The sequence below is a fragment of the Lepisosteus oculatus genome, chromosome 6, assembly GCF_040954835.1.
Source record: "Lepisosteus oculatus isolate fLepOcu1 chromosome 6, fLepOcu1.hap2, whole genome shotgun sequence".
Lineage (NCBI taxonomy): Eukaryota > Metazoa > Chordata > Actinopteri > Semionotiformes > Lepisosteidae > Lepisosteus > Lepisosteus oculatus.
In genome coordinates this window covers 9431649-9459586 of record NC_090701.1, presented here as the reverse complement: position 1 = coordinate 9459586, position 27938 = coordinate 9431649, and the positions used below count along the sequence as shown (strand labels likewise).

General features: G+C 37.5%; 2 protein-coding genes across 2 annotated transcripts in view; one reads left to right on the top strand and one right to left on the bottom strand.

Annotated features, from left to right (window-relative positions):
• Positions 1–16039, top strand: part of dnah5l (dynein, axonemal, heavy chain 5 like) — a 148907-nt gene extending 132868 nt beyond the window's left edge. The window contains exons 69-77 of the mRNA XM_015354877.2: positions 359–523; positions 3112–3379; positions 4100–4221; positions 5187–5534; positions 7471–7659; positions 9301–9433; positions 11347–11555; positions 12706–12927; positions 14986–16039. Of these exons, the coding sequence (XP_015210363.2) occupies positions 359–523; positions 3112–3379; positions 4100–4221; positions 5187–5534; positions 7471–7659; positions 9301–9433; positions 11347–11555; positions 12706–12927; positions 14986–15204 (1875 nt within the window). The 3' untranslated portion in view covers positions 15205–16039. The remainder of the gene's footprint in view (positions 1–358; positions 524–3111; positions 3380–4099; positions 4222–5186; positions 5535–7470; positions 7660–9300; positions 9434–11346; positions 11556–12705; positions 12928–14985) is intronic.
• Positions 16040–17745: 1706 nt separating this feature from the next.
• cavin4a (caveolae associated protein 4a) lies at positions 17746–24981 on the bottom strand. Its single transcript, XM_006634534.3, has 2 exons — positions 24310–24981; positions 17746–19842 (listed from the first exon to the last, which is right to left on the bottom strand). The coding sequence occupies exons 1-2, from the start codon at positions 24715–24717 to the stop codon at positions 19129–19131; spliced, it is 1122 nt and encodes a 373-aa protein (XP_006634597.1). The 5' UTR covers positions 24718–24981; the 3' UTR covers positions 17746–19128.
• Between the last annotated feature and the right edge of the window lie 2957 nt (positions 24982–27938).

The following is a 27938-nucleotide window of genomic DNA, read 5'->3' as shown; positions in this document are numbered from 1 at the left end:
ACACAGTTTTCCCAATTTACTAAAACAGTGATGAAAACATAGAATTAAAAGTCACAGTTTAATTTCAAGAAGTCTGATACAGTACTTCTACATTTATAATATTCTATTCTATTCTGAATGAACAATAAGACCCTCTCAAATTCCACTGGCGTTCCATGACTTGTACTTCAACATTCTCTTCCTCTACTAATTGATTCCTTTCATAAATAAGTCAATGCATCTGCATCAGTTAGTGTAATATTGTATATTTTGTTATTGGGAAGAATTGTAGGAAGAAAGGACACACCTCAGCCTGTGATGACTGTATGCTGAACTGTAGATTAAGCTGGGCTGTTGAGAATGTCTATGTGGTCTGCAGGCCCGTCACTATATCGCAGAGTCCATGGGGAGCAGGTATGCAGAAGGACTGATCCTGGACATGGAAGGAATGTGGGCAGAAAGTGACAATCGAACTCCAATGGTCTGCTTCTTGTCAATGGGCTCTGACCCCACTGAAAACATTGAGAGGCTTTCCAAAACTAAGGTAAGAGGCTAGTTTTAATTTAAAATTTAAATACATACAGTATGCTGCTTAAAATTGTGATTTGACAAGCAGTGTAAACCTCTAACTGCACTTAATGGTTCCACTTCCTGACAGAAAGGTTTCTATGTTAGTGACATTCATAAATTCATCCACCTGCTCCTGACTCAGTATTAATAAGTTCATTTTCTCTTTTCCTAATTTCTTGTATGGCAAGAAGCCTAACATACCAGTTTGTCGCCTCTTAATTGTGCTAAATGCTTGGGACTAATCAAAGCCCCGTGATGAATGCATTAAATTAGAGATGTGATCAAAGGAGGCTGAGTATGTGTTCTCTAGTAGAGGAAAGACTGATGGTAGACTGAGATCAATCTACCAGAAACAGGGACCATGGCTCTGTAGGAGATATAAAATAAAAATCAAACACGCATCATGAGACGGTAGAAACATGATCCAAGCTGCAAGGCTGGTGTAAGATATTGTTCATTAGAAAATGTCAGCCATGGCAGAAAGAAAGGAAAAGGTGGGCCTTAGAATTTAGTAATAAACAGTTGCACACACTGTACGAGCACTGTGTTTTCCACAGCAGATGTGGGAGACCTAATGTTGTGGTCCACTCTTCTTCCCCTACAGTATATACAGTATGTTTAGACAAGTGTAGAAGGAGGGAGAGACACACAGAAGAGTTGCAAGCTCACAGGGGTGTTATTGACCTTAATTAATATGCTTGTCACTGAGAGTGGTAGAGAGAAAAAAGGTACAGTACAGCTTTTTCCCCCCATTAAATAAAGGGGTAAAGGAGAATCACAGTCCTGGTAGTCCATCTCAGAGGAATGGAGTGGTACAATACAGTACATTCATATAGATGAGATTCAGCTAGGGAGTAGAAATTAAAAAATAGCTGTTGAGTCTTCTTCAATAACCAAAACTTTGTGTTGTACTTGTTCATCTCAGAATACAGATTATCCAGTGAGTAAGGAAAACATATTAGTTTTTTTTATGCTCTGCTTCTACCACTGACGTATTGTTTGTTACCCTGAGCAAGTTACTTCACCTCCTCGTGCACTGACCTTCAGCCACAGTCGATGCATGTTTCACCTTCTAGTCTAACTTGCTTTGGATAAAAATGTCTATTAGATGACTTATTGTATCTGTCACATAGAGGTGACCAGGAGAAAAGTTTTGTCTTTAACTGCCCCTCTGTTACAACTCGTCTATTAGATTTCCCTGAGGGTGTATGAAAGAAACTCGTCTGGTTGTGGACATAGTGTCTAAATATATCAAGACCCTAGTACTGGCAGCAGGGGCTGATACTCAATCGGTGCCTTTGAGAGTCAAATCTGTGCTTTGATACAAAAGTAATAAGAAAGTAACTTGGCACAAGTAATGACTTTTAAAGATAAAGGCAATATCGCACAAGATGGTGTGTCTGCAAAACTACAGGGTCGAAAATGAGTAAATCTTTTCCAACTGTCTAACTGACAGTGATCTCAATCTTTCCAATGAACATACCACTATTATTTGTGTAATTATTTTTTTAATACCACTTTATTTTCCAAAAGTATCTCTTTGTTCTTCACAGTTATGCTCCAGCAGGCAGATTACAGAGCAGGTCATTTTGAGACATAAGAAAATACTTCACTAATTGAGTTACATGACAGTTTTAAGGATCTCAATGAAGGAACCTTTAAATGTATCCATAAAAAAGGGTCACCCATACAGTATAAACCGTATGGTGGCATTATGTGCAGTGCCTTGCAAAAGTATTCAGACCTATCCTATGTTGTCCCATGTTGTGAGATTACAAAATGATGCATACACATTTTTTTAAACATATCATTCACCTAATTAAAAAAACTGTCTGACATTCACACAGTGTAGAAACATTCCCCCAACAATCAGAGTGTAAAACTGCTTTCCCACGATGAACTGCCTGGCAGGCCAGGGTCAGTAGCAGTTCAGACAATCCATTTGACCTGCATGAGGGGCCGACCAGTGACTAGATTAGCTGTTGATCTGACAGAGCCTAAGGCAGTCACACAGGACTGCTCAATTGAAATATGGGGAGAGTTAAATTTCTGCCTACCAATAAAAAAAAGCTTAAAATGTTTTTGTCAGAAAAGAAAGTCATCTTTATCACTGGGAAAGTGCTTTTGATTTTTTTCCAACCCATTAACTATAGTGATTCGGTCTTGTGTATTCCATGCAAGAGGAGAACTCTCAATGAGCACGTACAGTATGATGCAAAGGGAATTCTAAAAACAAAACAAACATTAATGTTGTATTTTAGTGAATCATTATTTTTCTTTAACATGGAACGATCTGGGTCCAGTAGCTTGGAGTTACTTACTTATTAGGCTGTGTGGATCTGGTAAACTTTCATTAATAATGTATAATAATGCATAATGCTACAGAAGGGTATACATGTAGTCTTTACTCCTGACCTGTTAAAATGATAGTGAAACTATAATGTTGTCCATATTGAGTTGTAGTACTTTTGGCCATATACAGTTAACCATCTATCCCTTATTCCATAGCGACTTATCCTGGCATGAATTGTTATGCACACTCACATGAGTTCCTCCCTTTAGAATGCACCATGTCGTGCCATCTCCATGGGTCAAGGCCAGGAGGTGCATGCTCGAAGGCTGCTCAACCAGAGCATGGCTGATGGGGGCTGGCTACTCCTGCAGAACTGCCATCTGGGCCTGGACTTCCTGGAAGAGCTGCTGGATACTATTACCATCGCTGAGGGCATGCACGAAGGCTTCAGAGTGTGGATCACTACTGAGGTGCACCCAAAATTCCCAATCAACCTCCTGCAGTCATCCATCAAATTCACCAATGAACCCCCACAAGGTAAGGCTAAATAGAAGCTGTTAGCAGTTTGCAGAGATGTTAGCAGAAGTAATTGTCAACAGTTTTAACAGTAACAGAAGAGAGCCTTCTGCTGTACATTCTTCTGCAGGTTCACATTCAAACTGACATATAATTTACTGTGGAAAATATGGACAGTTTCATTTAGTTTTGAGTGTGATTATTTAATATACTATAGGGGTGTGCATTAGTGTCGAACTATTATCTAGCATAAAGACTGTATAGAGCAATAGCAGTCATAGAGAGAAGAACAGACATAATTAAAATAAATGTTCACAAACCTGCTTTTCAAAATATTAAAATTATTATTTGCTTTGCAGATGTCCTTGAATTGGATTCTGTTCATAACTAATTATGATTTATCTTAACTCTGAAAAGAAGTATTCAATAAAATGTTTCCCACTTATGCTTATGACTCTAAATATTATAAACATGAACAGCATGTGATCACATTTCAATATGTTTTGTCAGTCAGATGCAGTGGGATGCAAATATGGTACTGGAGAGTTCAATTCTTGCCTAGCTCTGAATTATTTAATTGATCCAATTAACTGAATTTGCCATGACTAACATAATTTTTATAGACACTATGAAAATGGAAGTAATTGGACTCTCCAGGACCAAGGATACACATTGTCGTACTACTGGAATAAAATGTAATATAGCACTTTATAGCTTTAAATGGATACTGTGTGTATACAGGAGTGAAAGCTGGTCTGAAAAGAACCTACAGCAGTGTGACCCAGGAGCAGCTGGAGATCAGCAATTTGCCTCAGTGGAAACCTCTGCTGTATGCTGTTGGCTTCCTTCATACCACAGTGCAGGTGAGAATCAGATTGTAGATCAAACCAAACCTTATACTTGGGGCATTCCAACCCTGGTTCTTGACACTGCAGTTTCCCCTACTTATTATTTCATCTGAGATACTGTTTGCTCAAGTAAACAATTATTTGGACAGATACAGTAGCTTAATCCTTTTAATTAAATTACCTCTGACCCTTATGTAGACATACTGTAGTTTGCAAGTTTGCTATTGCTGAGTTCAGACTTCAGGGATAGATACTGTATGAGGAGACCTACCCTACCTACGGCTCCTATTTTCCTCCACCGTTTGGCCTAGGCTGTCTTTGATATGCATTTCAATGAATTTGAAGTGAGAGATTCCAGTACTTCACTATGAAAATAGCTTCAAAGCTATCCATTGTCTGTCCACTTTCAATCACCAGGCTTCAGTATAAATAGGATGTGAAAAGCAACCTTTTATAACTGTTAAATATTTATGAATCATATTAAAATAAAAAGCATGGTCAGAATTAAATAAATTAATTTAATACAGCAGAAATGAAAGTATCCAATAGTCTAGACTCTGATACCAGCCCTTATGATGGGAAGATCAATTTGAAAGGCAACCTCAGTTCCAAAATCAAACCATTCCTGGAGTGACCTCTGAATCAGAAGTCCAGGTGTACATGTTACTAAACACAGCTGGTACTGAAAACTGACGTTTTAAGAATACTGTGAGATATACTGTAGGACTCTGATTGTTTCAGCGTTCTGATCATATACCAAACCTGTGTCATGTTTGCCCTTTTCCTTTCCTAAGTCAGCAAATCACTTTATCTTGTAATAACAGATTTATTTTTCACTTACTCTCACTATTTAGTAACAAATAGATGCTTTAGCTGCACTCACCAGCCTTTTATGAGTGGGGATTAATAACAGTATCTTTATTCAGGGAAGGATCACTGCCAGCCAACAAACTGTAAATAAAATATCTGTTACTTTGCAGGAGAGGCGCAAGTTTGGTCCCTTGGGCTGGAATATTCCCTATGAGTTCAATCAAGCTGACTTCACAGCCAGTGTGCAATTTGTCCAGAACCATCTGGATGATATGGACATCAAGCGGGGCGTTAACTGGAATTGCCTGCGCTACATGCTGGGAGAAGTGCAGTATGGGGGGCGAGTCACTGATGACATGGACAAGCATCTGCTCAACACCTTTGCACGGGTTTGGTTCGGGGAAAACATGTTTACCGACAAGTTTTGCTTCTACAAGGGTTATGTCATCCCCAAGGGTAAGACCGTGCAGGATTACCTTGTGCACATCGAGATGCTCCCTCTCGTTGACACTCCAGAGGTAAGCTGCTGATGGTCCTTTTTATCTGTACATCTCGCTTTGTGCAAGGGGGGTCTAAAATCGAATTCAATAATTTTATCATTAGGAACAAGTCAAGGTTTATTCCATGCTGAAAAGAGAAGAAAAGAAACACGGTGTTTCAAGAAGGGATGACACCCGAAGAAGGCTCCACAGCCAAAACATAGTGTTTCTTTTCTTCTCTTTTCAGCATGGAAAAAACCTTTACTCGTTCCTTTGCAGCCTACACATGCTGATGCAGCTACCTACTTGAATTATATAGTTAGTGTCTTAGGAAGGCAAAATGGAGTTTGTTCTTTCACCTCACGCACCATTATGTATGGGATGCTTAGATAGAAGAGGGTATGAACGTGTTTGCACAGCTGCAGTTTTATCTAGCTCAGAGCCAGCCTGATCTGAGGAGACCAGGTATCTGAATCAACGATCAGGCTGGTAAGTTCCAGAGGGCCAGCAGCTCACCTGACAATGGGGTATACAGCAAGAAATTGAAAAATAATATAGAGAAAAGACCATGAGAGAAACATAAAGCCTACTGTACAACCCAATAAAAGCCCCATTAAAGTGAATGGTTTTCTATTTGATTTAACTGAACTGAAATCTACTACTAAAGACTGATGGGCATTAAATGAAATTTAGGGAAGGGAGCTATTTTTTTCATATTGGTAACGTCTAAAGTTCTTTTTTTAAACTTCTAAGAAATTTCTTGTACTCGAGCAGATGTCAGGACTGATAGAATTAGAAAGGTTACAAAGAACAAGAGATTATTTGGCTACTTTTAGCATGTTTGTTATCTCACCCAGACATTTCTTAATGGACATCAGGTACCAGCTTCAATAACATGACCTAGTATCTTGTTCCAGACTCCCACAAACCCTAGAAATATTTTTTACTTTCTGCTTGTAGTTTTTTAATACATTCCACAAAGTTTCTACTCATGTCTTCAGGTTCATGTTTAAGAGCTCATTATGAAGAAATCCATTTAGCTTTCAGTGCCTTTGAGGATTCCCCTGTTCAGAACTACATAGAACTTTGTACATGAACCCCCCGCCCTTCAACAAAGTCTTTATCCATACTTTTACAACAAACAAAAATAAAATACAAGCTAAACCTCTTCACATTACCTGTCTATGATTATAACAGGGAAACTAAGCTCCTTACCAGCTTCTGTTAAACCCAAGTTCTTTGCCAGGAAAGCTTTTCCAAAAAGCCACAATGTAATGTCCACACTCTTCAATCGATCACTTTTTCTCTTTTGCAATCTCTGGTGCAATTGCATAACAGAGATTTTGCTGACAGAGAACGACAGACCGTCAAAAGCCTCAGCTTCCTGGTTTTAAAAGTCACTCGACCAATTGTATTCCATCAATATGTCAGGTGACTGAGGACAGCGGGTCTTTTCTCATTGCCTTCTAGGTATATAGTTCTGACAAGAGTCTCCATCTTGTCTGAACCTACCATTTTTGCATACCAACCACATATTTTATTGATAACACCCCTTACCTTTCTTTTCTTTTATTGATAGCACTCCTTCCTTTTCAATTTATTTACAATAAAAGTGCAAAATATACTTTAAAGCATCATTTTGTTGAATTGCAAATAATGTATTTACAGTATATATTTATCACTTCTGCATTGTAGATCAGGGATTTACACTTCAGCTAGAAATATTTTTGTTCTAGTTTATGATGCTTAATTAGCCAAATCATACTGTATACTCCATTAGTGTGTGTACTGTAAGCTGCTTGTGGAAAGATGTGAAGTATAATCTCTGACTCAACAAGATGTTCACTTTTTAAAGTCTTATAATTACTGTAAGCAAATGCAGATCAGTTTTGAGGTCTGGGGATTTTGTTTTATGTGTGTTGATGTTGTTTGCATAGATAAGAGAGTCCTGCTAAATGCCCAATATGTTGGACAGGTGTTTGGTCTCCACTCCAATGCGGACATAACATATCAGACCAACATGGCAAACGAGACACTGAACACCATAGTGAACATCCAGCCCAAGGACAGTGGGGGTGGAGGCGGGGAGACTCGGGAGGCCACAGTACAGCGACTCGCTGACGAGATGCTGGAAAAACTTCCTCCTGACTACATCTCGCACGAGGTTAGGCTTCAGAATGATAAAATCTCAAGAGGACTCCTAACAGTGGATTGCACTGCCTGATAATCTGCCAATAGCTGTTTCAGAAAAGAAAGTTGTTTCACAGTTTTTACACTCTTTGTGGTAAGGGATGAAAAAGAAATAGTATGTAATATATTTGGTTTGGTGGAAAAAACATGATTAATCACTTCCTTAAATTTCAAAGAACATTGATGCAGAACATGAGTGTAAAATGGTAGAGATTCCATTAAATGTTACTTAAAAGCATCAGCATTTATTTAGTCAAATTTGACTCTTTTTTCCTAAAGAAGCTCAAACCATACACAGAGGGTTTTCTCTGCTTACCACATGAAGAGTCTTTGTTCTCCTTGGTCTGAAGAAAATCAAATAAAACAGCTGTAGCCTTCTGTACGTTTATCTTTTTATTTTCTTTTTCTAAAATCTAAATTTGAGAAAGAAAAATGGCAGTAGCACAGCAATCATATTTTGCCAAGTCATAAAAAAACAAATCTTCCTTGTGATATTTTTCAATTTAACTTCATTGTTCACTAAGTGCATCATTCACCAATGGTTCTTACATTTTGTCTGTCACTTACTGTATCTGCAATATGATATCCATTGTTACATGATATTGCTTTCTTTGTAGTTTGTAAATAATACATATGAAAATAAAGTCAAAGTTAGCAGTCACAGACAGCTGTTTCACACTTACAGTATTAGTGCTCATCAGAGTGACATAGCTGACTTTGACCAGCAACACAAACTTATTTATGTATCTTGGAATAAACAACTGTCCATGGCTACCAAGCCTGAATTAATATGCACAAAATATGGAATAATTCATTACATCTGTTTCTTCTATATCTTCTGTGCTAACAGAATTACATTTATTTTACATTTCTAGAGATTATTGCACACTGGCGTATACTGTAGTAAAGTACACAATTATAAGAAGGGCTTAATTTTGGAAGTGAGATTAGTAGCAAATACATTTTTCTTAAAAGTTTCGTAATTGTTTTGTGAAGCTCACTTTCTCATATAAATTTGATTTGATTTTTTTTAATTGAGTTCCAGCTTTCATAATGGATGATAGATTGAAAGCAGTGGTGCAAAACACAGTCCCAGCAGCTGCTGTGTCCTCAGGGTTTTAAACCATCTAAATTCTTAACTAAATTAATTGATAATGATCAGTTTAGTTGGACTGGTCTAACACATTTCAAAGGTGATGGCATTTTAAAGAGACCTATAATGTTTTATGGATTGAGGCACTGAAGGGCTGGAGACATGTAGAACTCATTAAATATAGGGAAGGAGAGAGGGTTTTCTGCTGTAGTGTTACCAGGCTGTGGAACTGTTTTTTTTTTTCTTTAGAGACACTCTATCTTCGATTATTGAAGGCTGAAGACACACTTTAATAACACAACAATTTAAAGACAAATTTTAACAATTTATTTTGTTTCTTGTTTTATTTGTCTGAACAATTTCTGATCTGTTTGCAAAAGGCACTTCAAGGGCGCTTCCGTGGTAGATGTTATGGAAATCATAGTATCCACATCAGCATTGCATGCTCTTTATTTCTTCTTGTGTCAAGAAGAATTTAGAAGAAAAGACCTTTTGTTCTGCTCCCCGTGTTTTGTACTGTAGGTGAAAGCACGCCTCCAGAAGATGGGCCTCTTTCAGCCGATGAACATCTTCTTGAGGCAAGAGATTGATCGCATGCAGCGCATCATCGGTAGAGTTCGCACCACTCTCACGGACCTCAAGCTGGCAATAGATGGTGAGGTTCGGAATCACTAAAGGGCTTGCAGATGCGATCCAGGCAAAGAAAGAGCCTTAAGCTGTGGATTTCACTGATATCTTTCTGAGTTCATCAGTGTACCCTGTTTTAACTTAATTTTGCAAACCACGTTTTCTAATCATGCAATTTACCACACAATCATTTTTTTTTCTAAAATGACATTATCTAGTCATGCAGATTTCACATCCTCTTCCCTTTATATTTTATATACAGGTAAATGCTTGCCGCTTTTAGGCTACGATATTTTCTTCACCCAAGATAACAATGGCAATGAAATGTACTGTACTCTGTATTCTGTGTTAGGAAGTACTGTTTGATCATTAAATTAAGTCGTCATCATCATCATCATCATTATTGTTGCTTTTGTTGTTGTTGTTTCCACTGGCAGGATCTGCTGTGTTTGATCATTCTTCCTAATGCTGCTCACTGAAAGGGTAGAAATCACTAGTTCTAAGAAACATGTCAATTTTTAACTTTTGTACCAGTGGTTTTAACACCATAGCTATCTTCTTAAATCTGCTTAAATATCAAAGATGGATTACTTTTAATAACTATTGTATTGCTGGTGTACCAAATCAATAATGCTTCATATTTTTTAATATCTGTTGACTTCACCCTTTTTGTTGTTTTCTGTTTTGGGATAGACTTGAGTTGTGCTGTTGCACGGAAAAAGTCCTACAGATTACTAGAATTGTTTGTTTACTAATATTAATTATTTAAAATGCCCTAATTTATAATAAGTTAGACATGCAAGACCTACATTTTTAAATTTACATTTAAAATCCTATTCAGATACAAATGTTCTGCCCATTTAATTCTAATTATTTCCATAATCTTATATACTGTATAATAAAAGTCAGACTTATTAGTCTATAATTACTTGGTTCACTTTTGGTACACTTTATAGATGGGCACTGCATTAGCAATTTTTCAATTCATGGGTGTACGTGATAAAATGAGAGTTAAATTTCTTTAAATTGATCATTTTATGTGGATTCATTACTATAGATTGAACTAAACGGTGGATTTTACTACTATTATGTATGAAAGATAGTCATGAGAAATAGGCTTGGATTCCTGAAGGCTGAAATCTCACTAGGAAGAACAAAAAGAGTCAAAATCTAACAGGCTATTATACAGCATGTAGAGTATGTTCTCTCCAAAAAGCACTTCTTTAAAATTAACAGCTTATGCTCATAACCCATAATATTTTAGAACTTCTAATGTCCCATAGACTTAGAGCTTTGATCAGTTAAAGCATGTAAAAGGTTTGTCTCCAGTCAATCATAAAAGTGAAATAACTAGGATGATCAACACTGTACTGAAAAGCTCAAATATAAGGCTTCTAAACTCCTAGGTAGTTTGTTTATTATCTTACCACTATGTTGTAGCTATGTGGTGTCATAGCAATCTGTACTATTATTTGCCATCTGAAATACCATTGGCATTGCTCACTTAAGGTCTTGTTTCAATGCCTTTGCCAACTTGGCAGAACCCATCAAGAGAAAAATTGTGCCCTGAACAGTAACGCTGTCCACTCAATTCAAGTCACAGTATAAACTCAAGCAAAAAATAAAGGAAACAGCTCATCCCTATCCAATATTTTAGGAAGGTATTACTTCTTATTGGTTGGTTGTTCATTATGTTGAAAGCTAAAGGAACTGGTGTGCATTTTGAATGTATTTTTTTTTACCTTTCTTTACTTGTTGAAAGTCTCTTTCTTTTTGGTACAATTGGAAGGTATATTTCTGTATTTCACCATAATCTGTATTTGTCAATGTATATTGCCAATTTGTAAGTGGCCATCCCACAATTATGACAATTTAACTTTAACAATAGAGTTAAAAGAGACTATATGCATGTCATTAGTAATTAATCGTTTGATGTTCTAGGTACTATTATAATGTCTGAGGATTTGAGAGATGCCCTGGACAACATGTATGATGCCCGAATCCCCAAACTATGGCAAAAGATTTCCTGGGAGTCAGCTACCCTGGGCTTCTGGTTCACCGAGCTCCTGGAGAGAAACCAGCAGTTCCATACATGGCTTTTTAACGGCCGGCCTAATCAGTTCTGGATGACAGGCTTCTTCAACCCTCAGGTATGAGGAAGAACAAAATGAATGGTACATGAGTTTGTGCTCTTAACAGTTTAAAAGAATAAAGATGGGCCCAGATCTTGACGCCATGCGTTTGCGGCATTGAGGACCAGGTACAGATATGTAAATATATATGTCAACATTAGTAGCCAGCAGCCATATCACCCTGCAGCACTAAACTGGCTACCCACTGAAGCTAAGCAGGTTTGAGCCTCTTGATGGGAGACCTCCTGGGAAGCTATGGTTGCTGCTGGAAGTGGTGTTAATGGAACCAGCGGAGGTGCCCACCCTGTGGTCTGTGTGGGTCCTCATGCCCTGGTATAGTGACAGGGACACTATACTGTAGTGAGCGCTGTCTTTCGGATGAGACGTTAAACCGAAGGCCCTGACTCTCAGTGGTCATTAAAAGATCCCCGGGCATTTCTCGATAAGAGTAGGGAGTTATCCCGGTGTCCGGGCCAAATTACCCCCCTCGGCCTTTACCTTGGACTCCAAATTGTCCCCATGTATGATTGGCCTGCACTGGCCCTGCGATGGACTGGCGCCCCGTCCAGGGTGTACTCTGCCTTGCGCTCGTTGCTAGCCGGATAGGCTCCAGCTTCCCGCGACACCATATGGTATAAAGCGGTTTGGTAAAAGACATGACATGTCAACATTAATCTCTCTGTATTTATGCCTGTCTAATTTCCTATCTTTATGGCTTTGCAAATGTACAGTATGCAGTCCTACATTAATTGGCCAGATGTGTAGCCATTCATAGATTTAATGCAGCTGTACTGATAGTAAAAAGCTGTTTGTGGCAATTCTGAAAAGTTTTGTTCATTGCGCTTCTAGCTCAGGGTTATTTCCATTGTCCTTCCTGTCCACTCCATGGTACAATGGAATTACAAAAATCTTCTGTATTATTAGATAATTTACAGGATTAATATAACAATAACGGTTATGGCTGAAGTTTCATGTGAAGTAATATTATAGTATAAAATAATGAATGCAACATATTGGTTGCCCACTATTAATATTCAAAGCCACATTTATCAGAAAGTAAGCTGCTTAAGTGAAAAACGTAAAATACAACTCCATGTCCACTAAGTGTGCTGGTCATTTTCCTGTTTTCAGTTCTAATGTTTAACTCTTTGTACACACTCTTTTAAAGGGGTTCTTGACAGCAATGAGACAAGAAACAACTCGAATGAATTTATCCAAAGGCTGGGCCCTGGACAGTGTGATCTTGCACAATGATGTCACCAGGATGATGAAGGAGGATGTCACTGCGCCTCCGCCTGCCGACATCGGAGGAGTCTATATCTACGGGCTCTTCCTGGATGGAGCAGGATGGGACCGTCGCAACACGAAACTAATTGAGTCTTCCCCGAAGGTGAGTCTCTGCTACGATAAACGGATCTCAGAATGTTTCTAAAAAAGTAGAGAAAGCTTGTCTTTCAAAAAAGGGAGCTGTTCATAGCTAAATTACATTTTAGGACAGGAAAACAGTGGGAATCTCATGGCTACAGACAACCCTGTGAGGGCTTTTTCTTTTCACAGAATCAAAAACCATTTTTGAAATACAATTTCCCTACAGAATGTGCTAGATTCTCATCTTGATCATGTTATACAAATGAAAAAATTCTTATTTGTTACTCTTAAGGATTGTAAGATCCTTTCATCCTTATAAGGATATATTTAGAATGGCTTGGGAAATGCATTTGACTATGAATCCTGAGATGCAGAGCTTGAGGTAGAAAGAGAGACATGACGTTGGGGATTTCTTTGGTTATAGAACCTTTTTCAGCATGTAACATATATGCAAAGGTTTATTCCATGCTGAAAAGAGTAGAAAAGAAACACAATGTTTTGGCTGTGGAGCCTTCCTCAGGTGTGAGAATGTTCTCAAAGAAGGGTTTCTCAACATCTATTGCAGAAAGACATCTGAAACCAAAGTTACCCTGGAAATTAATAACAGTATCTTTATTCAAGGGAGGATCATTGCCAGCCAAAAAACTATAAATAAAATATCACCTGAAGAAGGCTCCACAGCCGAAACGTTGGGTTTCCTTTCTTCTCTTTTCAGCATGGAATAGACCTTTACTTGTTCCTTTACAGCCTATGCATGCTGACACAGGTACCTACTTGAAATACTTCATGTAAAATACATGCTCAATTGGATTTCAAACTGGAGTTTTAACTGGCCAGTCTAAGAGTTTTACTACTCTTAGTTCTAGTACTCTTACTAGTTTTACTACTTTTCTATTCTGATTCCTTGGTCCTTGCCCATTCATTCTGGGTCATTATCATACTGCATGGTATAGTGGCAATATTTATGGAAGCATTATTAATGCATACAGTAAGCAGACAAAATGTTTTCTGTAAACAGATTTTTGTTCTGTGGCTGCCATCATTATTTATATCATTAATAAAGATGAGTAAGCCAGTTCCAGAGGCAGACATGCATGCTTCGTCCATGATATTTCCTCAACTATACTTTGAAGATGAGGTGCTGTTCTGTGAAGTATTTTACTTCCTTTGTCTTTCCACCCCTTAGCCTTTTCATTACTGAGCTAAAAGCTTTCAGCCTGTTCCAGAATTTTTCTGCTCCTCTAATTCTAAATTGGTTTTGTAATTCTGTTCTACTGCAAACTAAGAATTTTAATACCATTATCCCAGTACTAAATAATTTCACTGACGCTTGTTTTAGGGCTTTCTTTGACAGCTCTGGTTAACACCTGCACCTGATGATGAAAACAGTCTTGACCAACCCAGTCTTAGCTGATTAGTAATATTCCAAATTGCTGATTTTGGTATGCTTAATTTCTGTGCTGTTTAAGATTTCTTTACTGAACTTTTCTTTAACAGAAATCTTTTATTTACATTTTACCTTTGACTTCAGAATCCAATTAAAACCAATGGATAGGATGTTCACTGCTCGATTATGAGTGTCTAACAACAAGCAGTGTACTCAGTTTGATTTGTGAGACAACCACCTGACAATTTCTTGTGGTGTGCTTATCTTGTTTCCTACCATCCAGGTATTGTCCATGCACATGGCATGTTTAAACTGAGACATAGTCCTGACTTTGATCCAAGCAAAGCAGGCTGAGATAAAGATATTTCATGGCATTTTCTAGAGAGTTACATTGCAGAACATTTTATTGTCAGAAACTCAAACAACACCACGCTAAACGTTTAAAGCAGGAACAATTTGGTATAATAAATAAAAGATAAATAAAATAATAAGAGAGAAAATATTAGCATTGGAGTCAATAATGGTATATGGCTGCATACTGTGTACATGGCTTGGACCACTACTTGACATCCTGCAGGATGTACAGTAAGATCTAATTCAGCACCCTGAAGCACAGGGGGTCCTTTAAAACTCTGTGTGGCATATGGCTGCTGTGCTGAAGTACACTGTTAATCCTCAATTTTGGTTTTGTAGGTCCTTTTTACTCCTCTGCCAGTGGTCCATGTTTACGCCATCAGCACCTCATCCCCCCCAGACCCAAAGAGACAGACGGGGAGCATGTACTCATGTCCAGTGTACAAGAAGCCACGCAGGACTGATCTAACCTACATCTTCTCTCTGTACCTGAAAACAACACAGGTTCCAGACCACTGGACACTGCGGGGGGTAGCCTTGCTTTGTGACTCAAAATAAGATATCACCCCAAACCTCCACTATTGCCCAGACCTACACTGCTGACAGAAGCATATTTATAACTTCTTACTCTCTTACCCTCCCTTCTGCAGAAGCACATTTATAACTACTTACTCTCTGGTCCTAATGACCATTGACATGAATATATTTTATTCATGTACAGATACCAAAAACATTGTATTTGGTAGTGTAAATACATCTTATAGTATTGCTTTGTGGAAAAATACTGTATTACTTTCCCTTGATATTGTTATTTAATGTTTGCTTATATACGTAAGATAATATTAAATGTGAAGCTGTAAAAAGTTAGCATTACCCCAATTAATGGACATTTAGTTGCACTTATCAACTGTAATACCTATAACAGAGTGTCCAAATGGTATTCACATTTTTAAGTAAACTGAGAGGTTTGGCATGACATTTAATACTTATTATTTGTTATTGGAAATTTTCATTTTATTGTGTTTCGTTAAAAAGTTCACAGGTACAGTATGAAACATGCTTGTTATTTGTCAGCAGCAACCAATCACTTATTCAGGTTACTATGTTATAAAGTACTCTAAAGATAAGTAAAGTACTGAAGTAAAGTTATAAAGTGTGCTAAAACTTAAGTTTTAAATAGTGGTATCATGTATCATGTCTGATATCTGGTTGGGAAGGATGTAGAAATTGCCTCAGTCTGCGAGTCACACTATAATCTATCATTTTGAAATATAATGTCAGCTTACTTTTCCTCCCCAGTCCACATGCTTGTAAAATTATTGAAAATGTTGTCTTTAATAATTTTTTTACAAATGTGACTCTAATTTCAAAAATACAGAATTTCTTTTGAAAATGTAAGTCAATTATAACTTAATAAAAAAATACACCCTAAGCAGAAAAACAGCCCAAAGGCACAACCTAATGTATTTTAGCTTATGTTGAGCCTTTGCAAGGACAAAAGTAAAAAAAAAAACATGGTGTATGTGCATTGTTTCAAATATGCTACAATGCTGTTGTGTCATCTTGTGAAACCTGATGCTTTTAATTTTGCAATACTAAACAGTAAAAAATAAATGAAAAAATAAACAAAACATATAAACTACAGTATAACAGATGAATAACAAAGATACATACTGTATGCACAGCTGAATTTCTGTTCCACAAATTTATAGTTGTCGAGGAAAGATAAAAAAACTGAGGTACAGTAGATAGCATGGTATAGCAGACACCATAAAATGCACAGAACCTGCCTCCTCATTCTTCTGTGCTGTTCACCTGACATAAAGCAGGTGTAGGAATATGGAACATGTTACACCCATGTGGTTGGAACCGATACCCAGGCGTTTTTCAGGAAACGGCTTGATAAGTGCCTCCGATCAATCAGGGAATAGCTACCAATCTGTACTATTAATTTTCAATGCAACAAAACTTTTTATTTGGATTTTAGACAATTGTTCATTTAACTGTTTAGGTATTCACAAACCAGTCTTCCCTAAAATGATTTGGTACACTGAGACAAACTACAACTATTTCAAAAGAAAAAAGTGATCGTTTTCTTACACTCCCAAATACTTTTTCTGAAAACTTTTTTACATTCTAATCCAGACACTTGTTTCCATAGTAGTTAGTAAAGGACAAGATTTGTAGTGACAGAAAAGAATTAAGAATAAGATGGAAAAATAAAAAATTGCCTATTTGTCAATCCATAACACAAACGAGGTTTCTTTGCTCTGTATACTGTTTGAATAATGTCTCTTAAGCACTGTAAACGAGTACAACTCACATATGTTAAACATATGTATGAAGTATGAAACACAAAAACAAGAGGCTAGGACATTTTCCACAACATCTATCTACAGTATACATTTTGTACAGAATGAAAAGCTCACAGCCAATCTATTTCTGATGTGTCTGGTCAAGATATAGTGGGCATAAAGTGAATAACAAACACTGCTTGCAGATAAAGACAATTGCATTTTCTAACTTTTCAGAACCAGAGAACTAAAATGTGAAAAGCAAAAGGACATAGACATAAACTCATTAATGAGCTTGGTACCTTTTCAACACAGTAGTATTTTAAAATAGTGTATGTTAATATTTTAACATTATTGCGTTAATATATTTTAATTTTTGGGCTGCCTTTGTTAATGTTAAAATAGTTCAAATATAAATAGATAAGTGAACTGTCACAGTATCCTGTCACCACATAATTGTTAAATTTATACAAATACAGAAACAAGTACATTGTTTGCATTTTTTATTCCCCTGTTTTATAATTTTACAAAACAATGAATGGTTATTATTGGAATGGAAGATTAACTAAATTTGCTACTAAAACTTTTTTTGTCATTATAATGTATTAGAAGTATCATTAGTGTTGGTGATATGAAGTAAGGTAATACTACTTGTAGTGCTTAAGTAATAATAATAATAATAGTAGTGTTCAAAAGACTGGATGAAATGATTGCTCAGCTAATTCAATGCAACTTATTTCAAAAGAAAAAAATCTAAGTATACTGCTCTTATCAAAACAAAAATATACGTATATCATCGAGAAAATCACTGGGAAATAAACTTTAATTGCAAAGTGATTTACAATTCATTTTCCAAGGACATTTGTTATAATTTACAATTAGGGGACAATATACAGTATTTGAGCTAAATATAACTAAGTCATGCATAACATCACTCTGTATTGTAGTAAGCAGGTACTAGTTTATAGCAAAATGATTTCTAACAATAAAAAGCACTACTGGTATATTTTCTGAAACTTTGACTTCTAATGCTTCATAATTGCCCAGAATTTCCACAACAATTTTAGGACAGACAAAAAGTACATGAAAATACAAAACAATAAATTGAACACACAGTAAGTTGAGATAATGAGTGGATTACAGTATATTTACCTTACAAAAATTTCCATAATCTGTGTTATTAAGAGTAGATTTACTATTTAGCTTCTTACACATGCAGACAAGGGCCTTATATATTGCTTTCCTTTTGAAAAATGTAAGTTAACAAAACCTAATCTAAATTTTGTATTATACATCTTGTATTCATCAACATCATTTTTAAGATACTCCTCAGAGACCAGCTGATTGAGTTCTTTTAAAGGTTATGTCTACCGTGCCCAATTTTGTAAGAGTGGTCAATTCGTATACCAATTAATTCTGAGGCTAGACTTTTTAAACATAAAATAAAACTTACATAAAAACCTGCCATTTGACAAACTCCTTTTAAAATGTATTCATGTCACCAAACTTTACTTCCATTTTTCCCAAACAAGACATATTGTAGAACTCTGCTGTGCCATGCAAAACCTGTTTAACCAATCTGTCAACGATGGATGATAATACTTCTTTGAATTTACCATTGCTAAAACATCCTAGAATACCAAAAGTTTTACACAGACTTCAGCTACCAATGGTCATGTTTGATTTCTTTGGTACTTTACCAAAAACCCCCAGAAACTTCCATCTCAATCTCAGAAACTTCCAACAACATCCCATTTTATTTCTTTAACAAAGTTTTCTTTCACTATTCTGTATTTTATGGTTTTGAGGTACCAGACAATCTGCAATGTAAAAAACAACTATACTGTTATAACAGCAACAACAAAAATCTTCCTCGTCATTCAAAAACACTGTTGTTCCCAATAACGTACACTACAATATATATTGGGGAAATGAGGAGTGTTTTTGTATTGATACTATAATTTGGACATGTTGCTAACAGGCCTGTAACTAGAAACCTTTTACTGCTGACTCTACTCTGGTCTCCAATTTGCAACCAAAAAACGAATAAAAACTTCTATTGACACAGCTCCCATGAAAGTTCCATACGCATAAAAAAGAGGAAAAGGATGTAATAGTAGATTTGCAAAACTGAATTTCTCTCAAATGGTACAACACTCGTTTTTTTTTTTCCCTCTCACGGGATGCACTAGACTGCCTGGGAGGATTGCTTTATATCATTCACCACTCCCTCTGCTTGCTCTCCCTTGCCTTCTTCTGCTGCTATCACGATCGTTTCAGTGTAAGGAAGTTTGCCGTCTTCCCTCTGGGGTGCTGCCAGCTCTGTGACACTGGTCTCCTGCTTCACCTCCGTCACCACCTCGGTGTAGGTGACGTCAGGGTTGGGTTTCCTGCTGGCTTTGGGTGGTGGTGCAGAAGCTCCGGACTCCTCTGCTGCTTGTTCTGCGTGAGCCCCCTGGGTTCCCTCCTGGCCCTCTGCTACTGTCCTCTCTTTGTCCTTCTTGATAGAAAACTTGAACGACTCCTTGGTTGGAGCAGCTTTGCTGATGCTTTCCTTCAGGCGCTCCCCAGAATGCTTTATCCTCTCCCCGGACTGGCGGATCTTCTCCCTGCGCTCTGGCGTCACGATCCGGGTGCTGATCTGGTTGACCTTCGTACCCAGGTTCTGCTTGGTCTTGGTCATGTTCTCCTTTGTGAAGGCCTTCTTGATACTCTCGATGCGCCTCATCCCTGACTTCTTGAGGCGGGCAGCGGTGGAGGAGTCGGCCTCCTCCACCACCATGTACTCCTCGTCAGAGGACAGATCCGCAGGGGCGTCGTAGGTATCTGGCTCGACGGTGCTCACCCCTGGAGCTCCTTTAGGAGTTTTTGTAACAGCCACTGAAGGGATCTCGGTTTCACCCTGTGGAGAAACAGGGGAAAGTTTTGAGTGACAGTTTCACACTTTTTTTTTTTGATTGAGCTGCAAAAATATACAGAAATCACAGAAGCATAACCATTCCTTTTTTTGTTTGGTAACAATCCCCAAATTCGGGTATTTCCATTTCAGAGCACACTGCAATTTAGTTCACAAATAGGTTCTGTCTAAATTATTTTGATACCTTTTTACATTTTTGGGGGATGGATTACTCCTTTTTTTCTGAAATGTCTAATTGATTTGTAACCTGATACACAAAAACAAGAATAGTAATGGAAGATGCATTCATGAAGAACCAGTGCAAACTACCAGCACACTCTCATAATCACTGCAAATATGGTGAATCCATTAATTTAAACCCCAAAAAGCTGAGTATTTGTCAGACAACTCAGTTTCTATATTAAAGGTGAGGAAGAAATACTTAATTCGCCTCTTTTTTCGTAAGCATTACCCACTGACATGAAAGAGCAAGCACTTGTGTTTAGACCGTCCTCTGACATACTCTTCAGTACAGTGACAGGAGTTATACACACAGGTACTTTTTTGTTCCTTTTGGTCACTCAAGGATTAAACTCTAGTCTACACACTGTCATGACGTGCAGTACAGTTCATGAGTAGAGGTGTAAACTAGCAGTCAGAAAGAGGGATCTGGGATTAAATTATTCAAAACATGCAGCACTGACTTTCCATACATCAGAAATAATAAAATTGTGAGTGTACTCATTTTTGCTCCTGTAGTAGTGAGTTGAAATGCAACTTCTTACCCCCTATCCATATAATGTAATATATCGAATCATAGAAAAATAATAATTCAAATAAGATTTATTACACTTGAGAGATGTAAAACTCTTTCCTTCAATAAAAAGTAATAAACCATCATTAAAATGAAATACTGACAGAGCAAATGAAAATCTCTGGCAATATTTTTATATTCAGTGTCCTACCAGTATCCTTAAAGTAATATCATTAAACTTTGAAAAAAGATATGGTAACTAATTAGTGAACCAAATAATTTTCTATTCAGGCTATTTATCCTTCATAGAATTAGATATTATTTTACAGAATGCATTTTGAGGGCACTTGCCTTGCAAAAAATGTTCCTACAGTAAATGACTTGTGAAATTCAGCTGTACTCTGTGATGGGTTAAATGGGTAATTTTGAGTCCAAACCTAATTAATTTCAATCTACAATCTAAGACAAGTAAATAATACACTCATCAATCAAAGCAAAATGACCTTCTGATTAACACTCCCTAAAACTGAAGAGATGATCAAAATTTGAAAAAGTATTCTGAAAACAATGCCTTGGCATTCACCGTAGCTGTGGTTTCATCTTATATTGACTGCAGATAAGTTTCCTAATGTGAATATTTCAGAGTACTGCTCCACATTTGCAAGGACAACACTGTGTCAAGTATGATTAATATTTTGAAAAAGAGAAATTGGGCAGTCATGCTAGCATAAAATGAAAGCAGTGGTTAAAGGAATAGATTGCTTGATGTTTTGGCTTAGATTTCATTTACTGCTTCATTAACTTCATTTACTTTTTTAATTATGTATTGTTGAATGTTATATAAAAGTGTATTACATTTTAGTAAAGTCTTAAAGAAAAAAATCTCAACATTAAATCTTCCTTCCAAATAATGTAAAACCACAGACAAGGTGCCTTTCAAAGCTTTTTGTCCCAGAAAAAAAAGTGCTATCCATTTCCTAATATAGCTTTAAAAGTTTTAAAAGCACATGAGTTTAGAGATGACAAGCCAATGGACAAGACACATTCAGATTTTAGTTTTTTAGTCATAAGATTAGGTATTTCATTAAACAAATTTTGGTCTGAGGCAAACTCATAGAATGTGGTTCTATTATGCCATTTAGCATTTATGATGCCATGATATCATTAGATAATACATATAAATCAGAAACATTACTGTAGTTTACACAAATATGTAGCAGCAGGCATACATGTTCATAATAACATTTCATAAGGAGACGTTGTTTGAAAAATAATGCAAAACATACTGAGTTGGGTTACTGGAATACACACCAGCAAATGTTCTTAAGATGTCACAGTATATGGGACTGACTTTATTTCCTGCTTTCAGTCACACCATATCATATCACATTCCACTTCTGTACTAAATAGGATTATCTAATTATTATTTACCACAATCAATGTACAGAACATTGGTTTCTCTTAATATCTGCCAAGCAAAAAATATAGCCTGTCAAAACAATTTACATTGTGGGATTTTGTTTGGTTTTAGAACCACTTCTTATGATGAATTAGATTCCAAAACAATAAACTCCTTACTGAGTGTTTAAAATATCTAATAAGGAATTAGATGAAAATGTACCAAAGAAGTTTTAGAACTACAATACTCCTCCGGGTGTTGCCCCACTCTTTAGTAGGCAGTAATGATTCAAGAATGGCCATGAGCTCAATTTCCAAACACTCTTTGTCACACTCAAGTAGCTATCAGAAGCCCCCTGACACTTGAAACAGCAGAAATGTAATTATATTTTAGTTACGGCAAGTATTACTCATGGAACCTTGCTTTATAGTCCAGCAATAGCACGTCTAATCACTAGGGATCACTTTCCGAAAAAAGTTTAATGACCCGCGCAATAGCTGCAGAGTTAAATACGATAACACTATATTTGGAGATCTATGTCTTGTCCAAACAGGGCCTCAGAATAACTGCTAGCCAATCTGTCATCTAGCAATATTTTGCCAAGCCTGGTTCCTGTCACACTTTCCCACCTTTACTGCGTATTCTTTTAAAAGTTGAAGCCAATTATGTAACAACAAAGCTCTTTTAACTTTGCCACCTTCCAGGTTATAACTATCAATTGCATTGACTTTTACTCTACATTTGTGAACCGCTCGTGTTCTCCGTCAATTTCTAACTCCTTAAATTTATCTTTTGTTTTGTATTTAATTTTATGGAGCAAATCTGCATGTAAAATGTATGTGATTCAGAGTGAATCACTTAGAATTTGGACATAAAGCTGTATTTTCATTCTACACTCATCAACTTTACTTTTTAAATGGAATGGAACAAAACATGGACGCATTCTTTGATTACCATAGTCCCAGTGTGTTTTAGATTTATTTATTTTTAATCTGGAACAACCTAATTTAATCCACTTTTTTGGTTGAATTCAGCTAATGGAAATCCATCCAAGCACAATAGCAGCTGCTCATCTTCATAACTATTTAAAAAAAAAAGTAAATGTTAGATGTTCCATTACAATCAGTAAATGCCCAATAGCTGGCATAAGATTAAATTCTCTCCAGCCATTACCATTGCACTCTATTTCCATTGAGAAATCTCAACTTTGAGATTCAGCTTTGTGCTTCCCTCTTTGGTATCGCAGGTTATAAAAATGTTAAGTAGGAATGTTAAAACATTAGGTCATGCTGCCCTTCCTCGGTTTGCCCTCAACTTCAGGAATATATTAGCTGCCGTCTCCGAGGGGGTGTTGAGGTGGAGGGTGCTGGGAAGGGAGGTTTCACTTGAAATCAAAGCCCCTGTGGGTTCCTGAGAGCAGTTATAAAAGGACACCAGTGACTGACAGGGTCATCCTGAAAGACTGGCGGGGGCTGTCTGCTACATATTACTTTTCATAAGGGCAGCACATAACCTTTCTCTGGACAGCACTTCATCTTGTGTTCCTCTCCTCTGTGGGGCATGCCACACACTAATAATAGCTGTGCCATCATGGGGTTCGCAGCTGCTCTCTTTGAAGACACGAAACGGCAGGGATCAGCTCTTTACCCTTTTTAAACGGAAAGTGCTCGATCTCAAGCTCTCAGTGATACAAGCCCTTACACCTCCTACAATGCCTGCCCAGCCATAATCCTTGGACACACCCTTTAACCCCGTGGGAGGCAGGGATTTTGGGAACTTTTCTTGCCACATTCACATTCCTAAGTGGTATGACCTATGCCTTGTCACCATGTGGTCTGTATGAATGAACTTGCATATGATTGTCCTTGAACACAGCAGTGGTCCTGTATCACAAAACTGAACTGAATCAATATACAGCTTACTCCCTTCAACATTTTAAAAGTTGCATAGTGTTAGTGCTAGGATCTGAGTTTTCATCAATTTATTTGAAAATGATTGCTTGGGCTAGAATTGTTCTCTTTGTCTCAAACCCATCATATTTTGTATAGCTTCAGATGCTCCTTGGTTAAGAAAGGCAAAACTATAGCTGTTGTTGCAGGCAACAGGAAGTTGTGGCCATTGGATATCTAATAATAGTAATTATGGAATCTCTGAATGGGAAAGAAGAAAAATGTATTATAAATGGGGGATTACGGGCTCTGAAAAAGTACTTTAATGTTAAAACGTACAGGTCTCTAACATCCTATGTGGTGAATTTGCATGTTGGTGAATGACTGAAAGGTAATGGTGATGCTGTATTATGTAGTATGCACTCTGTTACCTGGTAGATGACAACTCGGAACTTGTTCCTCATCAGCAGCTCCTCCTGGGTGGCTTCTACCTTCTTAACGCGAATGTTTTGCTTCTCCACACGCTGGCGCACGTCCTTCACGTTGGAGCTGACCTTGCGGGTCTTCTCCAGCAGCTTCTCCACCGTGTTACCAGTGATGGAGTGGTCCTTCGCCAGCTTGAGTACATCGATCTGGATGGTTTTGATGTTGTTCTCCAGCTCCAGCTGCCGCTCCTCCATGCGCTGCTGGCAAGCCTGCACGTTGTCGATGATGCCCGCCACACGCTCCAGGAGGGAGAGGATGGTCAGGGTGCTGATAGGGGCACCTGCCTCATCCTCCCCGGTGCCTGTCACCTCCAGCTTGTCTGCTGCGACTGCCTGGAATTGCTGCTGATCCATTATCTGAACAAAAAAGCAGTACTCTACTCCAAAATCTTACAGACCTACTGCCTGTGTTTCAAGGATCCCAAAACTTGATTGTATCTCAGGGGGCTGAATCCTGGAACATGAAGCCGCAGCAGCAGGAGAGGCGACGGCAGAGAGTCTGTCACCCGTACCCAGGTCTGGAGCAGAAGAACGTAGAAACTCCAACTACCCTCTGGTGGGCTGCTCAGACATTTAGGATCAGACAGTCACACACACAGTGCAAAGATCGAGAGAGAGAGACACCCTTTTGCACTCCACAGTTATAAATACTTTTTCTGTAAGGTGACACTTTTACATTTTTGGAAGATGCAATACTGGGATAATGGAAATCCCCCTTCACACACACCCTTTTCACCCTGTTGATTCATTCATATTTCACGTATCTCACTATTTATATATATGTATATATGCAATACAGTGCAGTTATACATACTGCATATATATCATGCACACACACATATATATATATCTATGTATGTTTGGATCCTCTATCATCTCTCCATTCTCACACCTGTATTGCTTTTATATATCAAGGATTACTAAATGGAGACCCCGCCTATAAAAATATTTATTGCATAACACTCATAGCACCTCATTTTATTGCAGTGGCTTCTAAAATAAAACCTACTACCTGTGTCCTGGAAGATCTTTTTCCTATCTCCCTACTCAAAACTAGCTTCTCTGCTCTCTGCTCTTTGTCCTTTTGTTGCTTACCTCACCAATGAGTCCCTGATATCTACTCCTGTTCCTGTAAGATTAAAGTCAGCAGCAATTTTAGAAAACCTAACCTGGAATATCTAAGTTTTTAGGTAGTAAAAATATTTCTGTTAGATTAATAATTTTTATGAATTGGAAAGCAATTAAATAATTCTCTAAGGAAAAGAATGAAGGCCAGGTTCTTACATCAATATTGAAGCTTAAAGATTTTTCATATTTTTAAAATAATATTCTTTATACAGTACCTTTTTCTTGTCAATGTAATTGTTTTAAAAAGAAAGATGAAGCCTAACATATTTTTGTGTATACAGTATATTTCTCACCTTAATTGTTTCAAAGATATTTTCCTGTTAGGCAGTGCTGTTTTAGGAGGTCTCATGAATATAAGTATTGACTGTTACATTAAACCTATCAGGTTCATTTCTAGTTCTGTATGTGTGGAGTTTACATATTCTATCTTCGTCTATGTGGGTTTTCTTTAGGTAATCTGATTTTATTCCACATTTCAATGATGTACAGGTATCCGGGTTAATTAGTATCTCTAAATTGACTGCTGTATGCGGTGGCTCTGTGGCTAAGGACCTGTGCCTGTGGCTGGGAGGTTGCTTGTTTGCAGCCTGCGGCCAGCAGAGCAATCCTACTCCATTGGGCCCCTGAGCAAGGCCCTTAACCCCAACTGCTCCAGGGGCACCGTATAAATAGCTGACCCTGCGCTATGATCCCAAGCTTCTCTCTCTGTCTGTGTGTCTCACGGAGAGCAAGCTAGAGGATGTGAAAAGACAAATTTCTAATACAAGAAATTGTATATAGCAAATAAAGTGATCTTATCTTATCGTATGTTTGGGCCCTGTACCGCCTAGAGTGTAATTCTGCCTTAGACCCTTGCTTGCTAAATTGGGGCTCACCCTGACCCTCTAAGACTCTCACTGGGGTATCATTGAGTTAAAATTTTTGCTTTCTCATAGCTTTCTAAACAAGCGACTGGGTATCAGTGATGTATTTACACAGACTGTGTCACTCAGATTAGAAATATGTTATATATGTATAGACAAGTTGTTAAATTCTACACTGACACAGTAGACTAATTCTAACTGGAGCACGTCCTGAAACCTGCTGTAGCATTAGACACAGGCATAAAGCTATTTCCCAACCTCCACTTTCTGTTTAAGGATTGATTCCTAAAAGCAAGTGATTGAGTTAAAGGGTCAGTAGGCTTCAGAAGTTGTTTGTAACAGAAAACAGAAGTCACACAGGCACTCCAGGGCCAGCACTGCGCAACACTGCTCTGAAGCAGGAGTCTGTGTCTTGGGAGGCCCTGTGTGTCTGCTGGTTTTCTAGGTCTCCTTCAAAGCGCTGGCACGTAAAAGAGTTGGAAGACACATTTCCTGAAAATACATTAGTCTCTGAACATTGTGTTTCATCAATTGTGACTTTTCAAAGTAATATTTTATGCATCAGAACTAATTTAGGTCAAGCATAGCATAGGGGGCATCAACATTTTTTAGCTCTGATTTTTCTTTGCAGTTTGTGCTGACATGTAGGTTTTCACCCATCCCAGTGATATGTTTGAGTACTCACGTTTTAATGTTCACATTAAAAATGTGCATTCATCATTTTGTATTTCAGCATATTGGGACATTTTTTGGAAGAAAATCAATATTTTTGCAAGACACTGCATTTATTTTCTTATCATTGCATTTATTTCTAATCATCCGAAAAAGAATTGTCTAAAATGTTCTGAAACATTTTTTTAAATAAACATTTAAATTATATGCAATACATTAATTATTTAAAAAAATATTTTTATGTGCAACATTACTGGTTTGGAGGCTTGGAGAATGACTTTGTTCTGTTATATTTTCAATTTCAGCAGCTGTGAGGACCTTTGTCATGAGAAATTTGAAACAGCAGTGAAGTCGAGTCCCACCCTTTCTTATTCTTGTGCAGTACAATTATTTATTGCTCTCGTTATTCTTTTGTGAGCTATAACGAGGTGCTCCAAAACTAGTGGTGTGGTGGAAACAGTGTGAAAGGTAAAACATGCAGTTCTCATTTCAACGATCAGTGAAAATAACGTTGGGGGGTGCATGCAGCCCAGTCTTCCATAGGCCCTGGTAGTTTTTTTTTAGAATATGAAAAGGTCAGGATCTGTAGAGTCCTGTCACCTAGCGACACAGGCAAACTGATCCTACGGCAACGAGTGGCATGCATTTCCCTGAGGGGCTGGAGAATCTCCCAAATTTAAGCCAGCAGCTGTGCTACAGGCCCTCTGGCCTTTTCTATAATTACACAGCAGAGGGCAAGCTTTTCTCATTTACATCAGGTGCCCTAAATAATACTAAATGAACCTTATTATTTCATTTTTAAACTTATTTTTTTTGAAGGCATTGGCATTTCCTCAGTGTTTGGATTTTGGCAGTTTCAAATGACCAGTTTCTTGTTTATGTCTAAATCATGAGCAATGCTCTCTTTTGGCT